Source organism: Ruditapes philippinarum, unplaced genomic scaffold (assembly GCF_026571515.1).
Source record: "Ruditapes philippinarum isolate M1 unplaced genomic scaffold, ASM2657151v2 ctg641_1_1_1_1, whole genome shotgun sequence".
NCBI lineage: Eukaryota > Metazoa > Mollusca > Bivalvia > Venerida > Veneridae > Ruditapes > Ruditapes philippinarum.
Window position 1 is genome coordinate 348,959 of NW_026858475.1, and position 22,909 is coordinate 371,867.

Below are 22,909 nucleotides of genomic sequence, written 5' to 3' on the forward strand. Positions count from 1 at the left end.
ATGGTAAATCATGGTTTATGACACTGTAATGAACTTCATCATCTGATATTTTTCCTTGACAAACAAGACAAAGGGCACATTATCAAACAGGCTGTTACTTGGCACCCTGTTGTTATAATATTTACTCCTGGGGGAAAAATGTTCCTTCCGAGCTGGTAAAGAAGAATAAATAATGGCTAAAACATGAGTACAAGCAGAAAAAATTTGTAAAGATGTCATTTTATTTGAGTAAATAATGTCTAGGGATGTCTTATTAGCTTATATGTTATTCCTGACAGAATACTGAGTCTGCTTTATTCTCTACAGTATGGTGTGATGTCCTGTCTTTGGTCACATTCGATTTGTTCTATATAAGATAATTGTCATAGCATTTCTAGTTGAATGTGTTTTATGTTTTTGTATAGGAGAAAAGCTGTTTTAAAAAGATTATACATTTTAAGTGTTAATTAAAGAGTATAAGGTCTTAAATCAGATTAGCAAGTTGAAGTTCATAGTGAAGCACAGTTAATTAATGAGAATTTGGTAGGTGAGAATAAATTAATGGAAGGTGAATGATTGCGACTCAAATAGCATGTTAAGTACAGGAGTTACTGCTAGAAGGTAATTGCCTGCTTTTAATGACTGGATTACTTTCACAAATAGCCAACAAATAACATAATTACATGTATATACCAGTGTTAATGGACTTATGATAAAAGTTGTCATTTCTTATTAAGGGTAATGTCTGTGGTATTTACATTCTTAACTTCCAGTAGTAATGCACAAGTCACAAATATTCACAATAACTAAAAATGACATCACAACAAGTATTTATTTTAAGAGCATTCATCATACATTAAATTTTGAGTCACTAGCATACAGCTAAATTGCCATGTAGAATATATATTAAAAAATTTTGTTCCATTTGTAAGTGTGGTATCAAACCCAAACAAAACTACAGCAGAGCAACCCGAGTTCAGATACATGTATGAACCTGCTGTGTGATAAATTCTAGAGCTTATAATTAAGTTTGTTGTGTACAAATCTTGATGCTTTTCTTCTCACAGATAAAATTTTTGTTAGTGCCATTTCTGGAAATTGTGTTACAACCTCTAGTTATTCAATTGTGTATAAAAAAAAATCATTCATTTAACTCTGACTGTTCAATTTCTTGTTTGTTATAATTGATGTGTAAAAGTTCCTTGTTTTTCTGCTGTATGTTGTTTTATAATTGATACAAGTCTGTTGTTTTGAAATTGTTAAGTTATAACTTTAAATGTTTGTTTCCATTGATTAATTATGTTTCTGAAAAGAAATTTTTAATTATTGTAAATTGATTTATGCCATTTATAGTTCAGTTTGAATGTAAATAACTGAACATATCAGTATGAATGTTGAACCTTCAAACCTTTTTTCTATGCCTTTAAATGTTGTAAATCTTTCCAAAAATTCTTTATAATCATGACAATGTGTTTAGACAGGGTACAAAATTAATTTAGATTGACAGAATGATGCAGTCAGGTTCTGAGAATCAATAAAGCACAAAGAGTGTGCTCGTTTAATATCTTCTTTAATTATTCTTTTGAATTTATGTAAAAAATGTCAAGGCCATAGCAACATCAACAAAAAAAAGATAAAAGAATTGAGAAAATAATGTTGAATTGATTGAAATGTTTTGTTCTAGGAAAGAAGCATGATGTTTAAGGGGTTGGCAAATGTTTTCCATTAAGACTTGTAGTGGCTATATTGTCTCGGCCTCTGACTCTGTACTGTATTGATCCTAATTAACACTCTCAAGGGGTGTTTATTAGAACCATATTTGCATATGTAAATAATTTATGGATCAGAAATAGTTCAAGAGGGATGTAGTTAAGCTAAGTCCTTGACTCTTTTTATACACTTAAAAAATTTTAGGCATACATGTATTTAATGTTATGAACCTTGTTGTCCTTCCGTCCATCCATCTGATAGAAATTCCAAGTTCACTTAGTATCTTTTGAACTGATGGAAAGAAATTGAAACAACATAAATTGTTTACCATAATGATTCCTAAGTTCAAGGTCACACTTATATAGCCATTATGAATGAATATCAAAATTGTGTGTCTGCTCTGTCTGAGGACCTTCACAAAACTGATATTACTCATGTCCCATTGGGTCAATATTTACCCCGCCTCAGGGTTAACTTGATTTATATAGACTCGTATCGGGAAATAAATCGATGGCTGAACGCAACACTGGTCTAACTTGATTTTTACAAATTTTCAAGGAGGCTATAAAAACTTAATTAATTCTATAAATTGGACATTTTTGTTATTATTTTTAGATTTTTATATCCATATAAGTTAAAATTTTAGTTAAAAGGAGTTTCATAAATTAATATTGTTAAATAAAAAAGATATTTGAAAAGATATGAGTTAGATCAGTTTTCCATTTATAAATCACCAAATTTCAATGATAAATTTTCAGCAAAACTGGTCTAACTTGACTTAGCCCTTATAATGTTGCATTTACAAAATGAGTTCAATAAGGCCAAAAGAATAATCAATAAGTGCTATGTTTGAATAAATAGGATAATATAATAGAAAAAAGCTGTAACTATAACCATATTTTAGTATTATTTTAAAAGAAAACAACTTTTCTAAGGAAACCGAAATGTTAATTTATACAAAATTGACAACTTTTGCATAACATACTAGAAATCAGACAATCTTAAAAGTCAGTCCTTTTATCACATAAAAATATTTTTGAAAAAAATTCTAATTATAGTTTCAGTTCGGAATGAATGTTTTGTAGACAAGATAAGATTTTTTACATAAAGCATTATTCAATGTAACATTAAAATTGAAGCACATACTCATAACTGAAAAATAGAAGCATGTATATAAAACTTGCAATTCTAAAACACAGGCAATATTATTCAAAATGAACCTAATTTTTGCCTATTGGATCTTCATTTATATTTTCAAGTCAGAATTTCAAGAAAAATGTTAACTTCAGGAACATTTTGCATAAACTAAGGTTATCTCTCCAAGTTGCCAAAGAAAAAAAATTTTGCCTCTCTTTGTAATTAAACTTGGCATGGCACTTGTATCTATAGCTTTGTCCACCTTCCTTTCTCATCATCCGTTATACTCAATTTTTTGTCAGATTTTTAAACATAATTTTTTTTCCATATTCCTATTACAGTAATTCATTACATTTCTCTTTTATCTATCATCATTCTTACTTTTTTATCAAATATTTTCCCCAATTAATAACCATCTTCTATATTACATAAACCATCATTTTAACCATTCTCTACTTGCCTGTACTCATCACCAGCATAATGATACCAAAAACCCTAATTTCACCTTCAAAATGATTAACAGCATTTTTATCACCATCACCATCTATGGCTCTTATATAAACAGCATTGTCTCCACTAGCCCTTATTAACCAACATTACTATTCTGAATACTCATCTCACCCCCACTATCTTCCTCACCATCATATATAAGCAGCATTGCCACCAAATTAGACCTCATTACATCAGTATTGTCATCAATCACACTTTTATCACCAGCATTGTCATCCTCAGCATATTCCCCTTTAAATATAATTATATCACCAATTTTGTCCCAACTACCCTTATGATACCAACATTGTCCTCACTATTAACTATAATATCACCAGTAATGTCCCCACTAACCATTATAATACCAGCATTGCCTCAACTTACTATAATATCACCAGCATTGTCCCCTCAAACTATAATATCACTAACATTGTCCCCACTTAAACACTCATATTACCAGCATTGTCTCGGACACTAACTATGATATCACCAGCATTGTCTCCACTAACTATGATATCACCAGCATTGTCCCTATTTACTATGATATCACCAGCATTGTCCCTATTTACTATGATATCACCAGCATTGTCCCTATTTACTATGATATCATCAGCATTGTCCCAACTTACCCTCATATCGCCAGCATTATCCCCAATTACTATGATATCACCAGCATTGTCCCAACTAACCCTCATATCATCAGCATTGTCCCCATTTACAATGATATCACCAGCATTGTCCCCATTTACTATGATATCACCAGCATTGTCCCAACTAACCCTCATATCATCAGTATTATCCCCACTTACTATGATATCACCAGCATTGTCCCTATTTACTATGATATCACAAGCATTGTCCCAACTTACCCTCATATCACCAGCCTTGTCCCCAATTACTATGATATCACCAGCATTGTCCCATCTAACCCTCATATCACTTGGGCATTATCTCCATTTACTATTATATCACCAGCATTGTCCCCATTTACTATGATATCACCAGCATTGTCCCCATTTACTATGATATCACCAGCATTGTCCCAACTAACCCTCATATCACCAGCATTGTCCCCATTTACTATGATATCACCAGCATTGTCCCAACTAACCCTCATATCACCAGCATTATCCCCATTTACTATGATATCACCAGCATTGTCCCAACTAACCCTCATATCACCAGCATTATCCCCATTTACTATGATATCACCAGCATTGTCCCCATTTACTATGATATCACCAGCATTGTCCAAACTAACCCTCATATCACCAGCATTGTCCCCATTTACTATGATATCACCAGCATTGTCCCAACTAACCCTCATATCACCAGCATTATCCCAAATTACTATGATATCACCAGCATTGTCCCATCTAACCCTCATATCACCTGGGCATTATCTCCATTTACTATTATATCACCAGCATTGTCCCCATTTACTATGATATCACCAGCATTGTCCCCATTTACTATGATATCACCAGCATTGTCCCCATTTACTATGATATCACCAGCATTGTCCAAACTAACCCTCATATCACCAGCATTATCTCCATTTACTATGATATCACCAGCATTGTCCCCATTTACTATCATATCTCCAGCATTATCCCATCTATGATTTCAGAAGCATTGTTTCCACTATTATCCTCTTTATCAGCATTGGCCACACTAAATATAATATATCACCAACATTGTCCCCCACATTTTTGCCAGGCGCGCCAAGCTCTCACGGTCGTTCCAGAGGCGCTAGAACTTTGAGGCTTGCATTGCTGTCACGGGGACCCTCCACAACATTTCTTTTCTTTTCTTGTTGGGTTTTATGTCACACTTACACAGTAGAGGTCATATGGCAATACTCTAGCTTTCCCAGTGGAGGAAGACCTCAAGTACCCAAGTTCTGCTGCTTCATGTTTGTAACATCCGAGGTTTAAGCTTATAAGGAATTTACACAGGCTGCCAGTTCAGACCGGAATATCTAACTTGAGGGTAATTTTTATGGCGGTAAAAAGACTCTGCAGAGTTTCTGCTACACAGTTACCCAAGAACTAGATATTCCTGTCTGTGACAACAGCTTGTGTTGGATTTTTTTTCTCGCATATTACATATTAGTGATATTTCGTAAAGAAATGACGATAACTAATAGTTTCATTTAGCACTTTTCTCGTATAGTAGCGTATGACTTTACAACTTCATTTGTTATGGCACAATGATGTCATGTTTAGAAAGCAATTCATTCATAAAAGGCGCTTGGGAATGACTTCATTTAAAAACATTGACTTGTCTTACATGGGGGATGTAAGACAGGTTTTTCTAGCACTGGTGTATTTTAAAACAGAAGATAATCCTATCTGATGTGCAAGAAAAAATCTTTTTCAGTGACATTATTCTAAGGACCTCAATTGTGTTGGTGCGCTGTAAAACCAACCAAACCAAAAGTTTTATTTAAATGATTACAAGCCTTGTACATACAGATACTTAAAAAGACTTCACTGAGGTCCAAAAGCATAAAAACTTGAGATTTGAATTTCTGAAATGAATCAACTTGGGTCACATAAACAAAAGATACACAAGAGATATAAAGAAATTATACTTAACATGAAATTGAAAATTCCATCATGGTTCTATTAGAATCTAATTTGAGTTTAAAGCTAATATAAGAATGCTTTTCAATTTTCGGTCATTTTTACAGTTCACATAATTGCTCTGGAAAAAATTTAGCAAATAATCTGAAAGTTTGAACACCACAAGTTATTTGTCCAGACTGTCATCAAATTGTACATAAATCTCAAAAATATATTTTAAGTCCCATGATGCCAAAATTAGAGTCCCTTTAAGAATTAGGAGCAAATTGTATTAAATAATTATAAAATCTTGAAATTTTTAAAGGGTGGGAGATCTTGTTTCATCAGTATTAAAATGATGACTATGATTAAAAACAACAACAACAAAAAAACAAAACAAATTGTCTTGTAAATAATTTTCATCAACAGTGAATTATATGATTTAAATATTATAATAAAAATGCTTTGAAAGGTTAATTTACTGTTATTTTTTATTTCAATCTTATATGAATATGTAGAGATAATATAGCAATTTTAAACTTATAAATGTTCCTTGAAAACAAAATAGAATTAATTAAGAGCTTTGGATTTACAATTCTGCAATTTTGGCAACAAACATGGGTAAAATGTAGAAATAATTGTTTAGGAATATGCCAGACCTTACTTAATACCTGCAAATATAACAATACTAAAATTTATTGTATTGAAATTTAACAGCAACACTGTGCTAACTAGAGTTAGCACAGTGTTATCATCCAATAAGTAAATTTTGATTAATGCAACACAGTTCTAACTTGAGTTAGCTCTCTGTTGCATTTAAGTTATAATCACATTTGAGATAGAGCAAAATGCCAAGTGGTAAATAAAACCCATAAAATTTCACAAATATTTCTTATATTTTATTTACTGATGTATTTCATTCAAATAGACTAAAAAATGCAAAAAAGTCATTTTTAAAAAAAAATCAAGTTAGACCAGTGTTGCGTTCAGCCATCGAAATGTAAGTTTTATTATGTGAAACTTCAATAATCAGAGCTTAGATATTTTTTTCATATAGTATTGACTTGTGGACCATTACAAAACTGATACTTATTAACTATGACAAAGTAAAGTATGAAGACATTTAGGGACACTATTCTGAAAGAAATATGAATTATGTCCTATTTTAACTAGTCTAGAATTTTTGTCAAAAATTGCCTTGGATTTCAAAACTATCAAAGCTATATCATAATGGAACTTGGAGCGCTTGATCATCATGACAAGGTACAGGCAAGAGGCATTAACTGGAAAGAAATATCTTTTAGAGTTTGCCCCTGTTTAACTTAGAATATTTATGATAAGATAAGTAAAAAGAAAATTACATATCAACACATTACAATATTTATTTTAAAAAAAATTAACAGACAACTGTTAACACCTCAAGCTGTGTACCAGTTTAGATGAACAACTGAATTTGATTGAATTTATAAAGATGTAGAAAAAAAGATATTGTTTTAGATGTAATCATGACTGAGATGATTGACAGATTTGTACCACACCTGTTGTTTTAATAGGATTGTAAACTGATACAGTCATTATTCCACATGCATGTCCTTGTATTTTATACTGTTTAATGTAAGTTAAGGAATGAGGTTTGTTCTTTACTCATTTTTTTTCTGTTATATGTTTTACATACCTTTACATACCTTATAAAAGCCTTAAACATTGACTACAAAAGATAAAATTTGTTTTTTATGCACTATTTTGATAGTATTTAATTAATGCCATGGGATAAGCATAAATCTGACTTTATAACATTGTGATATATAGGTATCTATAGTATGGATGGGTATGTCCTCGACCCCCACATACATATGATGAGAAGAATAAAGCTATCTAAAATCTAAAAAAAAAAAAAATAAACATTGTGATATAAAGCAGTAGTTTGGTTGGCAAATTTTCACAATATTCACATACTTGTATGGTCTTTCTAATTTCTTTTCGTTCACAAAAAAAACCCCAACATAATTTGCATTTGAAGTACATGTTGTATATTAATTAAACTGCCTGAAAAAACTCTGTTGCTGTCTAGAGTAATGTAAGGTTACAGAAAATGCTGCAAAAAGAACCTAGTTACCTATCATAAGTTATTCATATAATATGTCTGATAGTATCTTGTTTTATACCCACTGCGCTATAAAAGCTTTTAGTTATTCGTGTTTTATCTACATTCTCTAAAATGTATACTAAGTAAATATAATCATGGTATTTTTGCATGGAAAGGCCAATTTACCTTGTTGATTATAGTGTGGCTCTATCTAAATGAAATAGATAACAATTCTCAAATTATTTAAAGTCACTGAATTCAATATACTTCAGGTCTGCCCTCTTAGCTCAATAGAGAGAGCATTGGATAAGTAGTCTAGTCTAGGTTATACTGGTTTGATCCTCAGTGAAGGTGTAATTTTTCTGTGACAAGTTATCTCTGACATTCAGTATAATGGTCATTTGTCTTTCACTGCTGATTCAGAAATCATGTGGGATTAGTAAGTGGGTTACTTGTAGACAAATTAGTCATTACTGGTTAGCTATCTGGGAAAGCCGGTATGGTGGAATGATCAACCGTTGATATATAAAATTATATGCTCAAAACATGCATTAAAATTGGCATGACAACTAGAAAAGCATACAAAAACAAACAATATACAACAAGACAAACCACATTACATGGTTATATTGAGTCAGCTTTCAATGCATTAATGTTTGACTAACATGACATTAGTCACTGTCCTGTTTTATTTGTATATTCAGTTTGATATTAAATTGTTTTTAAAGGGCCATCAATAATCTAGATGGCAATTTGATGTTCAATATGCTAGTTAATTTAATATTTATTGATGTAAATGTACTGTCATGGTACATTATACATTAATTATATTTGGCTCCTGCCACTACTGGAATATAAACTAAAGATTGTATAAATGTTTTACTGGTACAACCATATATTTTATGTTGCGTTTGTTTATTTTCAGAACGTATACAGCGTCGGTATGGTGACTTGAACGGAGATCTACTATTGGTTGAGCTGACACGCGGCAGTAGTGGGCTAGGTATTAGCCTAGCAGGTAACAAAGACAGAAATACAATGAGTGTATTTGTAGCTGGTATCCAGCCTGACAGTGCTGCAGGGCTAGATGGACAAATACAAGTCGGTGATGAACTACTTGAGGTATCAGTTGAATTTGTCCGTCTTTTACTAAGAATTAAATTACTAAAACAGTCTTACCTGCTCTAATAGTCACCTTATATCAGTGGCCACCTTGTACCAAAGGTCAATTTTTAGGCTCCCTTTTATGTCCTTATTTATTATTCTAACACTATCGGAAATTTTCCTATATAGACAAAGAAGGTCGGAAGCGTGCATTATTCTACAACAATGCACTCGCCGTTCTTATAATCTCCCTGTGTATTTTCACATTGGGGGCGCCATTTTGTTTAAAAAAATCTGATAAATAAAACAATTTTTTGTCGAATTTTGTTGTGAAAACTATCTAGAATGAAAGAAAATGGTCTAACTAAGAAAATTAATCCGAACACCAATATCTTTAATTCAGTCGTTAACGCTGTACAGACGTTTAAAGTGTTGTTTACGTGACGTCACAATGTAGCGCCAAACAGCACGTGCAAAACAATCAAATCAAGTACGCTATTTTAATGTCGCAAACGAGTTTAGTTTTACATTTATTTCACTTTTAATAATTTGTATTTCGCTTGAAAAATTATAAACTGAAATAAATAAACAAACAAAGTTGTATCAACGTTTTCAAAATTCGTTATTTTCAAAATGTTTCTACAACACGGTAGATTTAACGACAGTTTTTTTTCAACCCACTGGAACGGCTTTAAAGAACGTTTCTATTGGAAACTCTGAGGCGAAAACAAATTCAACCACCAAAACATAAAGTCCAACGTTATAATAATAATTATATTTTTTCTTGACGTGTTAGAATGGAAATAGATATTAATTCTTCGTGCATTATTGTATAATAATGCACGTTTTTCGTTCAAATGCTTTGTAATTAATCACTCAGGCCTATCGGCCTTCGTGATTATATTACTACACATTTGAACTCAAACTGTGCATTATTCTACAACAATGCACTCAGAATTGATATCTATTTCCTAAATAACACATTAATTAAATGGTTGTTTCATGTCTGTTGTAGCAGTAGCCAGACTATTCACATTCAATCTGCTTTTTTTTGCCATACCTTTTTGACATCATCTTAACGTTTCCTGCAGAAGCACATTATTTATACCTTCTTCCTTAAACCAAATTTACGAACTTATTGGTCAGATACATATTCTCTGAATATATTATCATATAAATGTGTTTTTTATGGTTGATTGTATATGAAATTTGTTTTCAGGTGAATGGCAGTGTGTTGTATGGAAGAAGTCACCTCAATGCCTCTGCTATAATTAAAGGTCTCAATACTCCAGTCATTAAAATAGTTCTCCTGAGGTAATTTATTAAGTTTTTCATAATTATATAGGGAAGTAATATATATATATTTACAAGTTATTATGGTTTTGTTTAACATGGAACGAAACAATTTAGGTCATTGGAATGGTTTAGAAAATATAATATGTCTTGATAGTAGCACAGCTTCCTCATTTCCAGATCAGTTGTTTTGTGATCCCACACTTTGTTTTGAAAGATGGAACATGTTATTATTTCAAGATGTCTGGTTTGACAACCTGTTTACAACATATTATACTCAGATTAATCTAGTATGTTAGTATTTTATCATTGATTATCTACAAGTTTATTGTATAAATCTGTGCACTTACATTAACAGGTGGCTGGTTGCCCCTGCATTATTTCATTACCTCATACTTGCACTAAAGTGCAGATAATTCCAAAATTTTATTTTGACAAAAGTTACTGCTCCTTTTCAACTAAATATTTTTTGCTGATGTCTTTTTCCCCATAAACTATCCAAAAATTTTCATTTCAAACTTTGAATACATGTAATTGTTAAATATCAAAATTGAAATGCTATTCATTAAGGCAGGTAACCTTATTGTTCGTTCTTGATCAGTTATGCCCCCTTTTCAATCTGATTAACTTTTTTTGTCAATTTACATTTTTCAAACAAAGATACTTACTTTAAACTTGGAATACTTGTTTATTATTAAAATTGAAATGCATTTCTAAGGTCTAGACAACCTTGAAAAAAAATCATTTCCCTTTTTTGACTTTCATTATTTGCCTTTCAAAAGTTTTCACTTTAAACTTGAAACACTTGTTAAGCACTTTTGCAGGATTTTATTTTTCTACTTTGCTTTAATTTTACTACACAGCATTGAGAAAAGTTGGGCTTACTGTCAAGAGACAGAAAAGATATTAAATTTTAACTTGATATGTTTGTATGAATTCCATTAACCCTATTTAAACCAGATAAAGAAGTAGGATGAAGAGTTAAAATATCTTTTTCTGCAGTTATTTTCTCTGTCAGTCCTGAATGTCTTCTGTCTTTCTCAATTTAGTGACTACAATGTGTAATAGTTCCAGAAAAATCTAGAACACTGGCTATTAATTCACATTATCATTCTTTTCCAAGAAGATTGTTGCATTATTTGAAATAAATCTGGCAAGGAAAGCCAGCTGAACTGATCCTGTTTGACATTTAATAATCAAGCATTCCTGTGATTACACCAAGAAATGTTCTGTTACGAATGAATCAAGCAGGTCATAATTGTATTGAAAATCTGTCAAAAGCTGATTATGGGTATGAGGAAATGTAATTGACTGGCAAATAGTTACATGCTGCAGTGTATGTGTGAAGATAAATTATGCCTGACAGCTCTCCCAAAACTAAGAGACATTTTATGTCTTATTTGATAAATGTTATTACATTTTTCATGGCTGGAATAATAAGAGAAGACCAAAGTTAAGTTCTGTTATGATGGATGGGGGTTAAAGAGAATTTGTATAATATATAGACAGGGGTCACAAATAGAGAATAGGGACTAAATCAGTTGATATTGAGGAGACAGTACAGAATAACTAGCTTAAAGAATAAACATCAGTTATTGTAATTTTCCCTGACTGATATTGTTGCATTAGAATAAGTTGCCAAAGATACATGTCTGTGCTTGGCACTTTCATCAAGAATGCAGTTAATTGTTGTCTCTTTCTAGTTGATTTAAAGTCTTTTAAAACAAATAATGTGCTGCAGAAAGTTTTGTTTGGAGAGCAAATATGTCTGCTTGCATCCACCAGATTCTGTATTAAGAATATGGTTTGCCTTTACTTGCATAAAATATAACTACGTGAGTTTCACATAGAACATGTCTGTAAACTTAATCCTGATTATTGTTGGTTAATGTGCATGTTCTACTTTGATTTGAAACTGTTAGTTGTTGGTTAAATGGATTTCAATCAATAAAATGCATTGCTTAAGCGTCTGTCAGTATAGAACATGTCCACACTTCAGGCAAGTTCAGACGTATGTCTATATTACTATAAGTACGTACAAGAGAATTTTAAGATAAATGTAAACAAACAAACAATAAAATGTTCTTGAAATACAGTGTACTATAAGAATAAACAAGTTCAAGGTTTGATGATATTGTGCATATTATAGGCTATAATATGAAGCGTGAATGACATTCATAATGAAACAAAGATAGAATAATAGAAAATATCAAATCTTTTCATTGGTTATTCACAAATCTGTTCTACAAATCAACCAATGAGCAGCTTGGATTTGACTTGTCTCAGAATTCATGTTTTATGGATTTGGTTCCAGGAAACTTTGACTCCCACACAATCCTGGCCTAGTCTTCTATAGTTTCAGCAGGTTTTAAGCTTGCATATTATTTGCTTTTAGAAATTTTGTCTAAGCCAACTGAGGAATTTTGCAAAATGCATCGAGATTTTCCAATCAATTTTACACCATCAATATACCGTATTCGGACGAATTATTTCTACGGTCATTAATCATACTGTAAGAATAAAAAAAGCAATGTTTTATTTCAAATTCAGACATTTCCAAAACAGACAGCAACAAATTAAGTGAAATGTTTTATGAACAGGTCATTGATTCACTATTGAAGCTTAATGTCATAATTTATCATGGAATATGAAATTTCAGTGATGGTTTTACCAAGGGACTTTACCTGATGAAACATGATTGCATTGTCCTCTCTTGCTCATATTAATTACTTGTATTAAGTTTATCACTGTTAACATTATTGTGATGCTTATATTAACTTAAAAGTTTCATGAAATCATAAAATGTATTACCAGAATTTCATCAAACTTTAATGTATTATTCTCTAATTGACTATCATAACATAGCTATGTTATAGGTTTATCCTTTTGACCTTTTGATCTGTCTTGGAAACTGATGGAATGAAAAAATTTGAGAATAATTGTCCGATATCTGCTTGTGAATATTATCCAGAATGTCACTAGACCAAGAATTGTTTGGTTCTCAAAAATGGATAAATATCCCCTGTTATTCCATTTTGATCAGACAGTTTGAAAATTGGACATTGAAACAATTGTGTTTATCATTCATTGTAACCTTGTTAATTTCACTTAAAACTTGCAGACTTTGTTCACTTAGCTAGACTTGGTCTCTACAATAATTTAGTTGATGCCAATTTTCTCTCTCCCATATTCTGATAGTATGATTATTGGCAAGTTCCCTGTTGCCAGCAGTATTGAGAACTTGGGTCCCATTGGGTTGATGGTTGGTAGATTGGGTAGAGGTTTTCTATGAAGTTTTGATTAAGTATGGAATAACTAAGACTTTTTATAATAGTTACCTGTCAGTTACCCACCAGTGTGACCTGTTGCCATACAGGTTTTGGTTTTATTGTCAGGGAGAAATTTATCTTCACCAAACTGAGTCAGTTTCTACATTGAAAGTAAACAGAAATCATTCACAAGTTTTTAATATTCATTACATTGACTAACACTGTAGGCACATTATGATAATATTATAGCTATTCCTTACATTTTTGTACATGTATATTAAAAAAAACACACCAAAGAAAAAACCCAATTTTTATTTCTCTGATTTACTCTAAAAGATTCTAACATTAAAGAAATGAGGTAATGAAATGTTTTGGCAGTTGTTATTAATGTGGGGTATAATCATTTGATATTGTATATCACATAACATTAATATCAGATAATAAATCAAACCATGAGAAGTTTTTAATTGCACAATTCAAAGAAACGTTGGTAATAAAATCTTTGCTGCAGGTCTGATAAGAATCAAATAAAAATTTAATGATTTAAAGATATAGTGAGGCAAATATACGGAAATTTATTTATCACAGAATGAAGAATCTACACGTCTAAAGTTCTGAAAACTTTTCAAGCATAAGTAATTAGTATGACAAGCTTTTGCCAACAGTAATGTGTCAGTCAGGCCAGCCTGTACATCTTCACAGACTGAACAGACCGCGATCAGTAATGTGTCAGTCAGGCCAGCCTGTACATCTTCACAGACTGAACAGACCGCGATCAGTAATGTGTCAGTCAGGCCAGCCTGTACATCTTCACAGTCTGAACAGACCGCGATCAGTAATGTGTCAGTCAGGCCAGCCTGTACATCTTCACAGACTGAACAGACCGCGATCAGTAATGTGTCAGTCAGGCCAGCCTGTACATCTTTACAGACTGAACAGACCGCGATCAGTAATGTGTCAGTCAGGCCAGCCTGTACATCTTCACAGACTGAACAGACCGCGATCAGTAATGTGTCAAGTCAGGCCAGTCTGTACATCTTCACAGTCCAGTCTGAACAGACCGCGATCAGTAATGTGTCAGTCAGGCCAGCCTGTACATCTTCACAGTCCAGTCTGAACAGACCGCGATCAGTAATGTGTCAGTCAGGCCAGCCTGTACATCTTCACAGACTGAAACAGACCGCGATCAGTAATGTGTCAGTCAGGCCAGCCTGTACATCTTCACAGACTGAACAGACCGCGATCAGTAATGTGTCAGTCAGGCCAGCCTGTACATCTTCACAGACTGAACAGACCGCGATCAGTAATGTGTCAGTCAGGCCAGCCTGTACATCTTCACAGACTGAACAGACCGCGATCAGTAATGTGTCAGTCAGGCCAGCCTGTACATCTTCACAGACTGAACAGACCGCGATCAGTAATGTGTCAGTCAGGCCAGCCTGTACATCTTTACAGTCTGAACAGACCGCGATCAGTAATGTGTCAGTCAGGCCAGCCTGTACATCTTCACAGACTGAACAGACCGCGATCAGTAATGTGTCAGTCAGGCCAGCCTGTACATTTTCACAGTCTGAACAGACCGCGATCAGTAATGTGTCAGTCAGGCGAGCCTGTACATCTTTACAGACTGAACAGACCACCATAATACTGGCTACTTGATTTATGTATTACAATCATTAAAAGTAACAATATTAGACAAATGGACAGTTTCAAAGTCAAAATAGAACATAGTCATTGTACAAATCTAGAGATTTTAGAGTTAAAATAATTTACAAGTGAAACTAAACTGTAATTACTTGAAACAAAAATTTACATAAGAAGAAGATGAGATAATAATTTTACACAGAGAAGATTTTGTATAATAGAAGTAGGTGTAACAGACAGTTGATTAACTCACAAAGAAAACAACCTAGCAAAAACAAGAAGTATTTCATCATGTTTCAAGTTAAATAAGTGCAAATATCTGGTAGAATAGTTAATGTAGGAGTTCTGATACACCAAGAGTACATTCTCATTGTTCTTACATGTTTACATGTTGCATCAACTTCCGCAAGAAATAAAGATTACTTTATCCAATTTATTTGTTAATGTTTATTTTACATTTTGAAGTCATCATTGTCCAGTACATTACAGTTTCCTAGTAAACTTAACATGTATAAAGCTATATCTAATGAAATATATTATGAGAATTAAAAAAAAAAAACACAGAAAATTGTGTTGTTTTCATAACCTTGTGATGACTTTTTGAAAGATTTGTAACATAAAGTGCAAATGTAATTTAACATACATGGATATTGTATGTAAACAAACTAAAATGGTCTAGAACAAAATAATATGAAAATGCTATCTTTAAGATATTTTGTGATGATTTCAGGCATGCCTCACACCCTTTCCATAAAATATTTTCATTTTAGGTATTCTGTTATCATATTAAACAATAAAAACAATTTTTTTTTAAAAAAATAAAAAACATAATACAATTAAGTAAAAAAATATAAAATAATGAAATTATGAAAGTTTATAAGAGAGTTTTTTTAGAGATAATGTCATAAAATTATTCATGTATATCTTGACTAAATATTAGAAAGTGAAAGAAATACATTTCATATATGCATTTTAATTTGATCTGTACATGCTGTCTAATGCTTGTATTATACTGTAAAATTTAAATTAGCAAAAAGTGAATTTGAATGAGAAAGTCAATTTAAAGGAAGAAAAGTCGAATGTCCCAATATTTAATACAGAAGTTTAAGTACAGAAGTTGAATGTACAAAACTTTTAGCAGGAGTGAATGTAGCAGAAGTGGTAAGTACAGAAGTTGTAAGAAACAGAATTTAGTACAGGTTGATTAAGAAATTTGTTTTTTGTAGCAGAAGTGTAAGTAGCAGAATGGTAAAGTAGCAGAAGTTTTATGTGCAGAAGTTGTAAGTAGCAAAGTGGTAAGATAGCAGAAGTTTTATGTAGCAGAAGTTGTATGTAGCAGAAGTTGTAAGTAGCAGAAGTGGTAAGTAGCAGAAGTTGTATGTAGCAGAAGTTTTAAATAGCAGAAGTTGTATGTAGCAGAAGTTGAATCTAGCAGAAGTTGTATGTAGCAGAAGTTGTATGTAGCAGAAACTGTTTGTAGCAGAAGTTGTTTGTAGCAGAAGTTGAATGTAGCAGAAGTTGAAATGTAGCAGAGTTGAATGTAGCAGAAGTTGAAATGTAGCAGGAGTTGAATGTAAGCAGGAGTTGAATGTAGCAGGAGTTGAATGTTATGCAGGAGTTGAATGTAGCAGAAGTTTTAAGTAGCAGAAGTTGTATGTAGCAGAAGTTGTAAGTAGCAGAAGTGTAAGTAGCAGAAGTTTGTATGTAGCAGAAGTTTGTATGTAGCAGAAGTGGTAAGTAGCAGAAGTTGTAAGTAGCAGAAGTTGTATGTAGCAGAAGTTGTATGTAGCAGAAGTGGTAAGTAGCAGAAGTTGTAAGTAGCAGAAGTTGAATGTAGCAGAACTTGTAGCAGGAGTTGAATGTAGCAGAAGTGGTAAGTAGCAGAAGTTGTAAGTAGCAGAAGTTGTAAGTAGCAGAAGTTGTAATGTAGCAGAAGTTGAATGTAGCAGGAGTTGAATGTAGCAGGAGTTGAATGTAGCAGGAGTTGAATGTAGCAGAAGTGAATGTAGCAGGAGTTGAATGTAGAGGAGTTGAATGTAGCATATATAAAGATATTGTTTATTTCAGGAGAGATGATACCTGGAGCGTATGGCTGTAAAACCAATCAAAATCACTCACCTATTCTCAACAAAACATGTAAGTTTTTCCAGGTGCACACCTGTCAAATATTGTATAAGTATATCTTGCACCTGCTTGTTTACAATAACATGGTTTTAAAACAGGATTTTTCCTTAAGAACATTATACATTTGTACTATAAAACATTGTTGAATAATTATGATAGCAGTTCTCAAAAAATAGTTACTTAATTAAAGGAATTTTTTGTATTTCTTCAAAATAAAATGAGGATATTTTTTTATTTCAGTTAAGATCAAAAAAATTTCACGAGTGAGCACCAAAAGGTTTTTTCCCTTTAGGGGCACACCACAAGTTGAAATATGAACTTTTGGTTTTCACAAAGTGATATATATTTCCATCTTACACTAAATTTTCTTTATATTATATGCAAAGAAACGTTTAAAAAGACTTTTTAACCTTTTACTAAATGAAAATTGTACCAAATAATGATACAACATCACATCATTTATGACATTTTGTCATTAAATTAGTTTCCAGCACTATGCACACTGGTATTTCAATGAAAACAACGTAACGGGCTAAGTAAATTCAAACTGTGTAAAATATCAAATTGATATTTTCACTGTTTCAAACATTGAAAATATCAGTTTTATATTTCACTGATATATTTCTGTAAACCATCGAAAAGTATGTAAAATATATATTTAAACAAATGTAAGAATCATATAACTATCATATACCAGTTTCCTTAGCTTATAGTTAAACTTTACATCTCATTCAAGGAGAAGAAAGTGGAATCTTCACAGCTGACCACACCCACATCTGAGCCAGCCACCTTAAGCCCCTCCCCCTCAGAAGAGAAGCAACCAGTCAGTCCCACTGGCTCAAATATGCTGGATGTTATTCAAGTTATTAGTTTAAATAAGGTATGAATATGTAGGTTTTGTAATGAACATCATTTTTTGCTGAATCAACAGTTTTAACCTTGAATATTTTTACTTTTTGCTGAATCAGCATTAGTAAAACTGCAGTTACTGGGGGTTATATGCTTAAAATGTAATATATTTTATGACATTGACAATCATGTAAGTAGGAAAGTGAAATATCAAAGTTTTTAAACATTTTAACTTTCAATGCATTTTCATTTCCATTCTTCCACACAAGTAAGCATTGTCTTTAAGACTTTGTTGTGGATTATGATTTGTTGAAATAAAGTGGTAAAAGAATGTCAAAATGGAACAGACATAAGCAATTTCGCTTGATTAAGTTGTATTTTCCTACATATTAATCCTTGCCATTTTTCAATATTTTTCTCAGGCTAATTGGTACCCGTACAGGAATGCTCCCGATTATTCCCCAAAAACAAATTTTTTTTCTTCAAAAATTTTGCAAAATTCAATTTACGTCATTATTATTAATAAACCATATGATCTTGTTTTGAAATTTGTTTCTGTCTAATAACCCTATTATTCAAAATGCGTATTTTGAAAAATACTTTTTTTTACTGCTTGTTACTAAATTTTTGTGGGAAAAACATTTTGAGAAATAAACAATTAAGCTAGACCCTAAATTTATCATTGATTGATTGACATTGTTTTTAAAAAGAATTTTTTGTTGGGTAGATAAAAAAAGGAAAGTTTGATTTTTTATAAAAAATTTCCCTATGAAAATGGAAAAATTCACATTAAATAAAGCACTGTGATAATTAAAATTAATAACAAAAATATGTGGATATTAGAATGTGCAAAGCATTGTGCTGCAATCAAGTGCTGTGTTAAGACCAGGTTTACAGCCATGCAGACATTAGACAGTCTATTTCAAGTTGTTGATTTTTTTCAAACTGTGTCATGTTCATTGAAAAGTGAAATAAGCATTTTGCTGAGGCATTGAGGACAAATCAAGCAGTACAAGGTGTACAGTACAGAATTATCTATCCTGCAGTGTTATCAGTGTATAATTACTGTATTTTGACAAAGAAAAGACATAATATCAGTGTATATAAGTAAAAAAAACAAAAACGACATATTGTATAATGATATTACATTAAAACAGCAGGATAACCAGATAAAATCATTGAAAATGTTATCTTATGATATATCATAAGACATGTGTGTGGATTGTATTAAATCATGCTTGTTTTTTTTCTATATAAAAAATTCTAAAATCAGTCACACACAGCTGTTCAGTCATGTGCATATATAATACATAAATCAAATGCATTTTGTCTGTTCATATAGGAAGATATGTCTGGGTTTTGTTTTTTAACTGTCTTCACTTTCCATACATAAAGTGAAAAAATCAATGAGATGGTGGCTGATATCTTTTACATTGTTCTTCATTCTTTCTGTCGTTATCTGCAAACCGTATATTAATAACACCCACAATGCATTTCTTTGATATTTGCTAATGGGTTTTCTAGTTAAATCACCAATAATCTCTGATCCAGGCTGATTTGATGAGATAAGAGGTTTTACAAAATGAATTGCATTTTACTTTTTTCTCTGAGAAGCAACAATATAAGCATGTTAGTTTCGGTACAGGATTTAAGAAATTGGTATTTTTCACAACATTAAACATAATATTTTTTAAGATGTCTGAGGATTTATATTTGCAAAATGTACAAGTATTATATAATGGTGTATGGTATATTCATTTGGTTATTGCATGCTATTTTCTACTTAACCCTTTCCCCCATGAAATGGCCATTTTCACTGAAAAGCCTCCTCTTACAAGTTCAAACTGCTATGAAACTATGAAAAATGCTTCAATACTAATCAAACTTGGCACAAATGTTGACTGGACCATTGCCTTTGTAACGACATGCTCAGCCTTAAATTTCCTGTTACCATGGCAACGAGGGGACATCTCAAAATTGCCAAAAATCACTATTTTGCCTCGATTTTTTCCATCAAAATTTATTTCAAAGTGCTGCAACTTCTCAAGGGATTGAGATAGAGTCAAAGGTTTTTCAGCGTTGGTTACACGTTACCTTATGATCAACCTGGGGACATTTTAAGCCTCTCACAAGTCCAAAATTTTCTTAGCGATGAGGGGGACTCCGCCCCCCCTTCAAACCCCCCAAACAGAAGGGGGCACATCCCCCTTCTGGCAACCCCCTGATGTATTATTTGGATGGGGGACGGCGCCGAAAAAATGGTCACTTTTTTTAACAACATTTCTCAAACGAAAAACAGTGTTTGGGGTCTAAATAGGACATTTTTTCACTGTTTGAGGCCTCAAAAAAGGGGGGGGGGGGGCAAAAAAGCCGTCGAAACACGCTTATATAAGGGAAAAGGTTAAGTTGATATGAGATTTATTTATAATTAACTTAGTCTGACGTGGGGGTCACTTTTGCAATACAAAAGGTCAACAGGTTTATTTTCTGAACAATATACGGAGTATCAAGGGAATATTTGAAATTAGAAAAAAAAATGTCAGAGTTTAGAATTATAGGACAAAATATTATTGTTATTTTTTTGCAGTCCAAAATATAACATACACAACGTTACATGTACTTGTAATTAACTTGTAATTAACCTGTCACCAATCAGTATCTACATATAAGCAGGGCGATTTCATGATCCTGTATCAAAATGGGTTTGCTAAATATATAATTTTATCTATCAAAGACATGGGCAGTAATCCTGTATACAAATGCATTTTCATTCTTTATATAGAACAATATATTGTTAATTTTAGAGCTGCTAGAAATGTAATTATGAATCAAACATGTATAAAATTAAGGAATACTTTGTTGGGGAGCAAGTAGGCAAGTAGATCAAGCTCTTTGTTGGTGAGATAGGCCTGTATGGTCTCTGTAAGCAAAGAAAATGACCAAAAAATATAATAAATAATAAAATCTATGTATGTATATACAGGGTCCAAGTGGATTAGGGTTTGCCATTGTTGAAGAGAACAGAGATGGTAGACAAGGAATATATGTTAGAAGTATAACATTTGGTGGTGTTGCAGACAGGGATACTAGACTGTCCGTTGGGGATCAGATACTTGAAGTCCAGGACAAATCACTACAAGATGTTCATTATGATAAGGTATATTCTGGGTTATTTTTGCTATCATTTATAAGGAAGACTTTCAGACCTCTAAACTTTCCATTTCTTATAACAATGTCTAGCAGAAGGTATACTTGTACAGGGAAATACTTTAATTATCATCATTTAATATCTACATATTGATTAGGTGAAAGTGATGCCTAACTAAACAACAGTATGAATAAATTGATAAATAAATGCATAAAAAGTTATTTTATGAAAATTTATATAATAGATATTTCATGGACTTTGACCTCAGTTACTATTTTGAAACTGTTATTTTCTATTTTTCTTTAGGCAATAGATATTCTACGCAACAGTCAGGGAACAGTAAGGTTAAAAGTAAGAAAATGTAATGCTGATGGCTCACAATATGCTCAAAATAATGTACAAGGGCAGATCACTCTGTCTAACCCACCAGGTGAATCATCAACAGATCTAGCATCAGCCAATCAGGTGTCAGAATCTGGGTCACATGACCCACTGACATGTCCCATCATTCCAGGCCAGGAAGTGGCCATCACCATAGAGAAAGGCAGGACTGGGTTGGGCCTTAGCATTGTAGGCGGAGCTGATACACTGCTGGTAAGATTTGATGATAAAAATTGAAAATGAAAGGGTTACAAAACATGAAAATGAAATTCTTAAGCTTTGAAAAAGGATGTTGTTCTTCATGATAAAAAAAACATGTAGTCTTAAGGCTTCAGTGGTAAATTTATCTAATTTTTGTGAAGACATCCTGAAGTAATTTTCCAAGGCTAAGTTAAAATAATCCTAAGCACAAAATAGTTGTTACCAACCCAGTATTTAGAAAAGGAACTATTCTGAAATCACATATAAACAAATATTTTGAAACAGATTGGCATAGTGGTTTTGGTTTTGTTGTTTACTCTCTAAAGCAGTAAGTCCCTTTGAACTAACTATAGTCTGTCCCACCAAATTTGAATATTCCATTTTTTATTAAATATAATAGTGAAATCATTTAAATTAATGTCATGTTAATCCTGACATCAATATCTCTAGGCATGTTTTTCATTTTTTCCATAAAGTCAGTAATATGGTCAAAATGTTAAAATTATATTTTTTCCCGTTGACTTACGTTGTAACCTGACGTGACGTCCATTTCAAAATGGCGGCGCCCATACAGACGTCATTTAGGGTTCGTCTCACAATTAGCGTGAAATGTACTCGTTAATTATAAAAAATTGATTATTCTTATTTACTTACTGATCAATAGCTAAATGTTATCATTAAAATGAAAAATGAGAACAAAGTTGGTGTCGAAAAGGCAATTTTACTAGCAAACCATTATTTAAAATAATCAATTTAAAATCATTTGAAGTGAAATATCAGTAACCGCTTTATAAATTATAACACACAAAGATTTATATAATTATATAATTACCATATTTTATATTCTTTTTAAGAGAAAAAGAGCAATATTATGAAGTGATTTGATTAGATAGCTTTTCAATCAAGCGCGTATGTTGAATACCGCAAC

At 32.2% G+C, this 22,909-nt stretch overlaps 1 protein-coding gene across 1 annotated transcript in view; it reads left to right on the forward strand.

Moving 5' to 3' along the window:
- The window catches only part of LOC132753279 (multiple PDZ domain protein-like), a 207,260-nt gene that overhangs the window by 166,412 nt on the left and 17,939 nt on the right, over window positions 1–22,909 (forward strand). Inside the window, exons 30-37 of the mRNA XM_060743733.1 lie at window positions 8,894–9,090; window positions 10,292–10,386; window positions 14,337–14,657; window positions 14,862–15,238; window positions 17,346–17,414; window positions 18,116–18,282; window positions 21,235–21,408; window positions 21,706–21,993. Coding sequence (XP_060599716.1) covers window positions 8,894–9,090; window positions 10,292–10,386; window positions 14,337–14,657; window positions 14,862–15,238; window positions 17,346–17,414; window positions 18,116–18,282; window positions 21,235–21,408; window positions 21,706–21,993 — 1,688 coding nt within the window. The remainder of the gene's footprint in view (window positions 1–8,893; window positions 9,091–10,291; window positions 10,387–14,336; window positions 14,658–14,861; window positions 15,239–17,345; window positions 17,415–18,115; window positions 18,283–21,234; window positions 21,409–21,705; window positions 21,994–22,909) is intronic.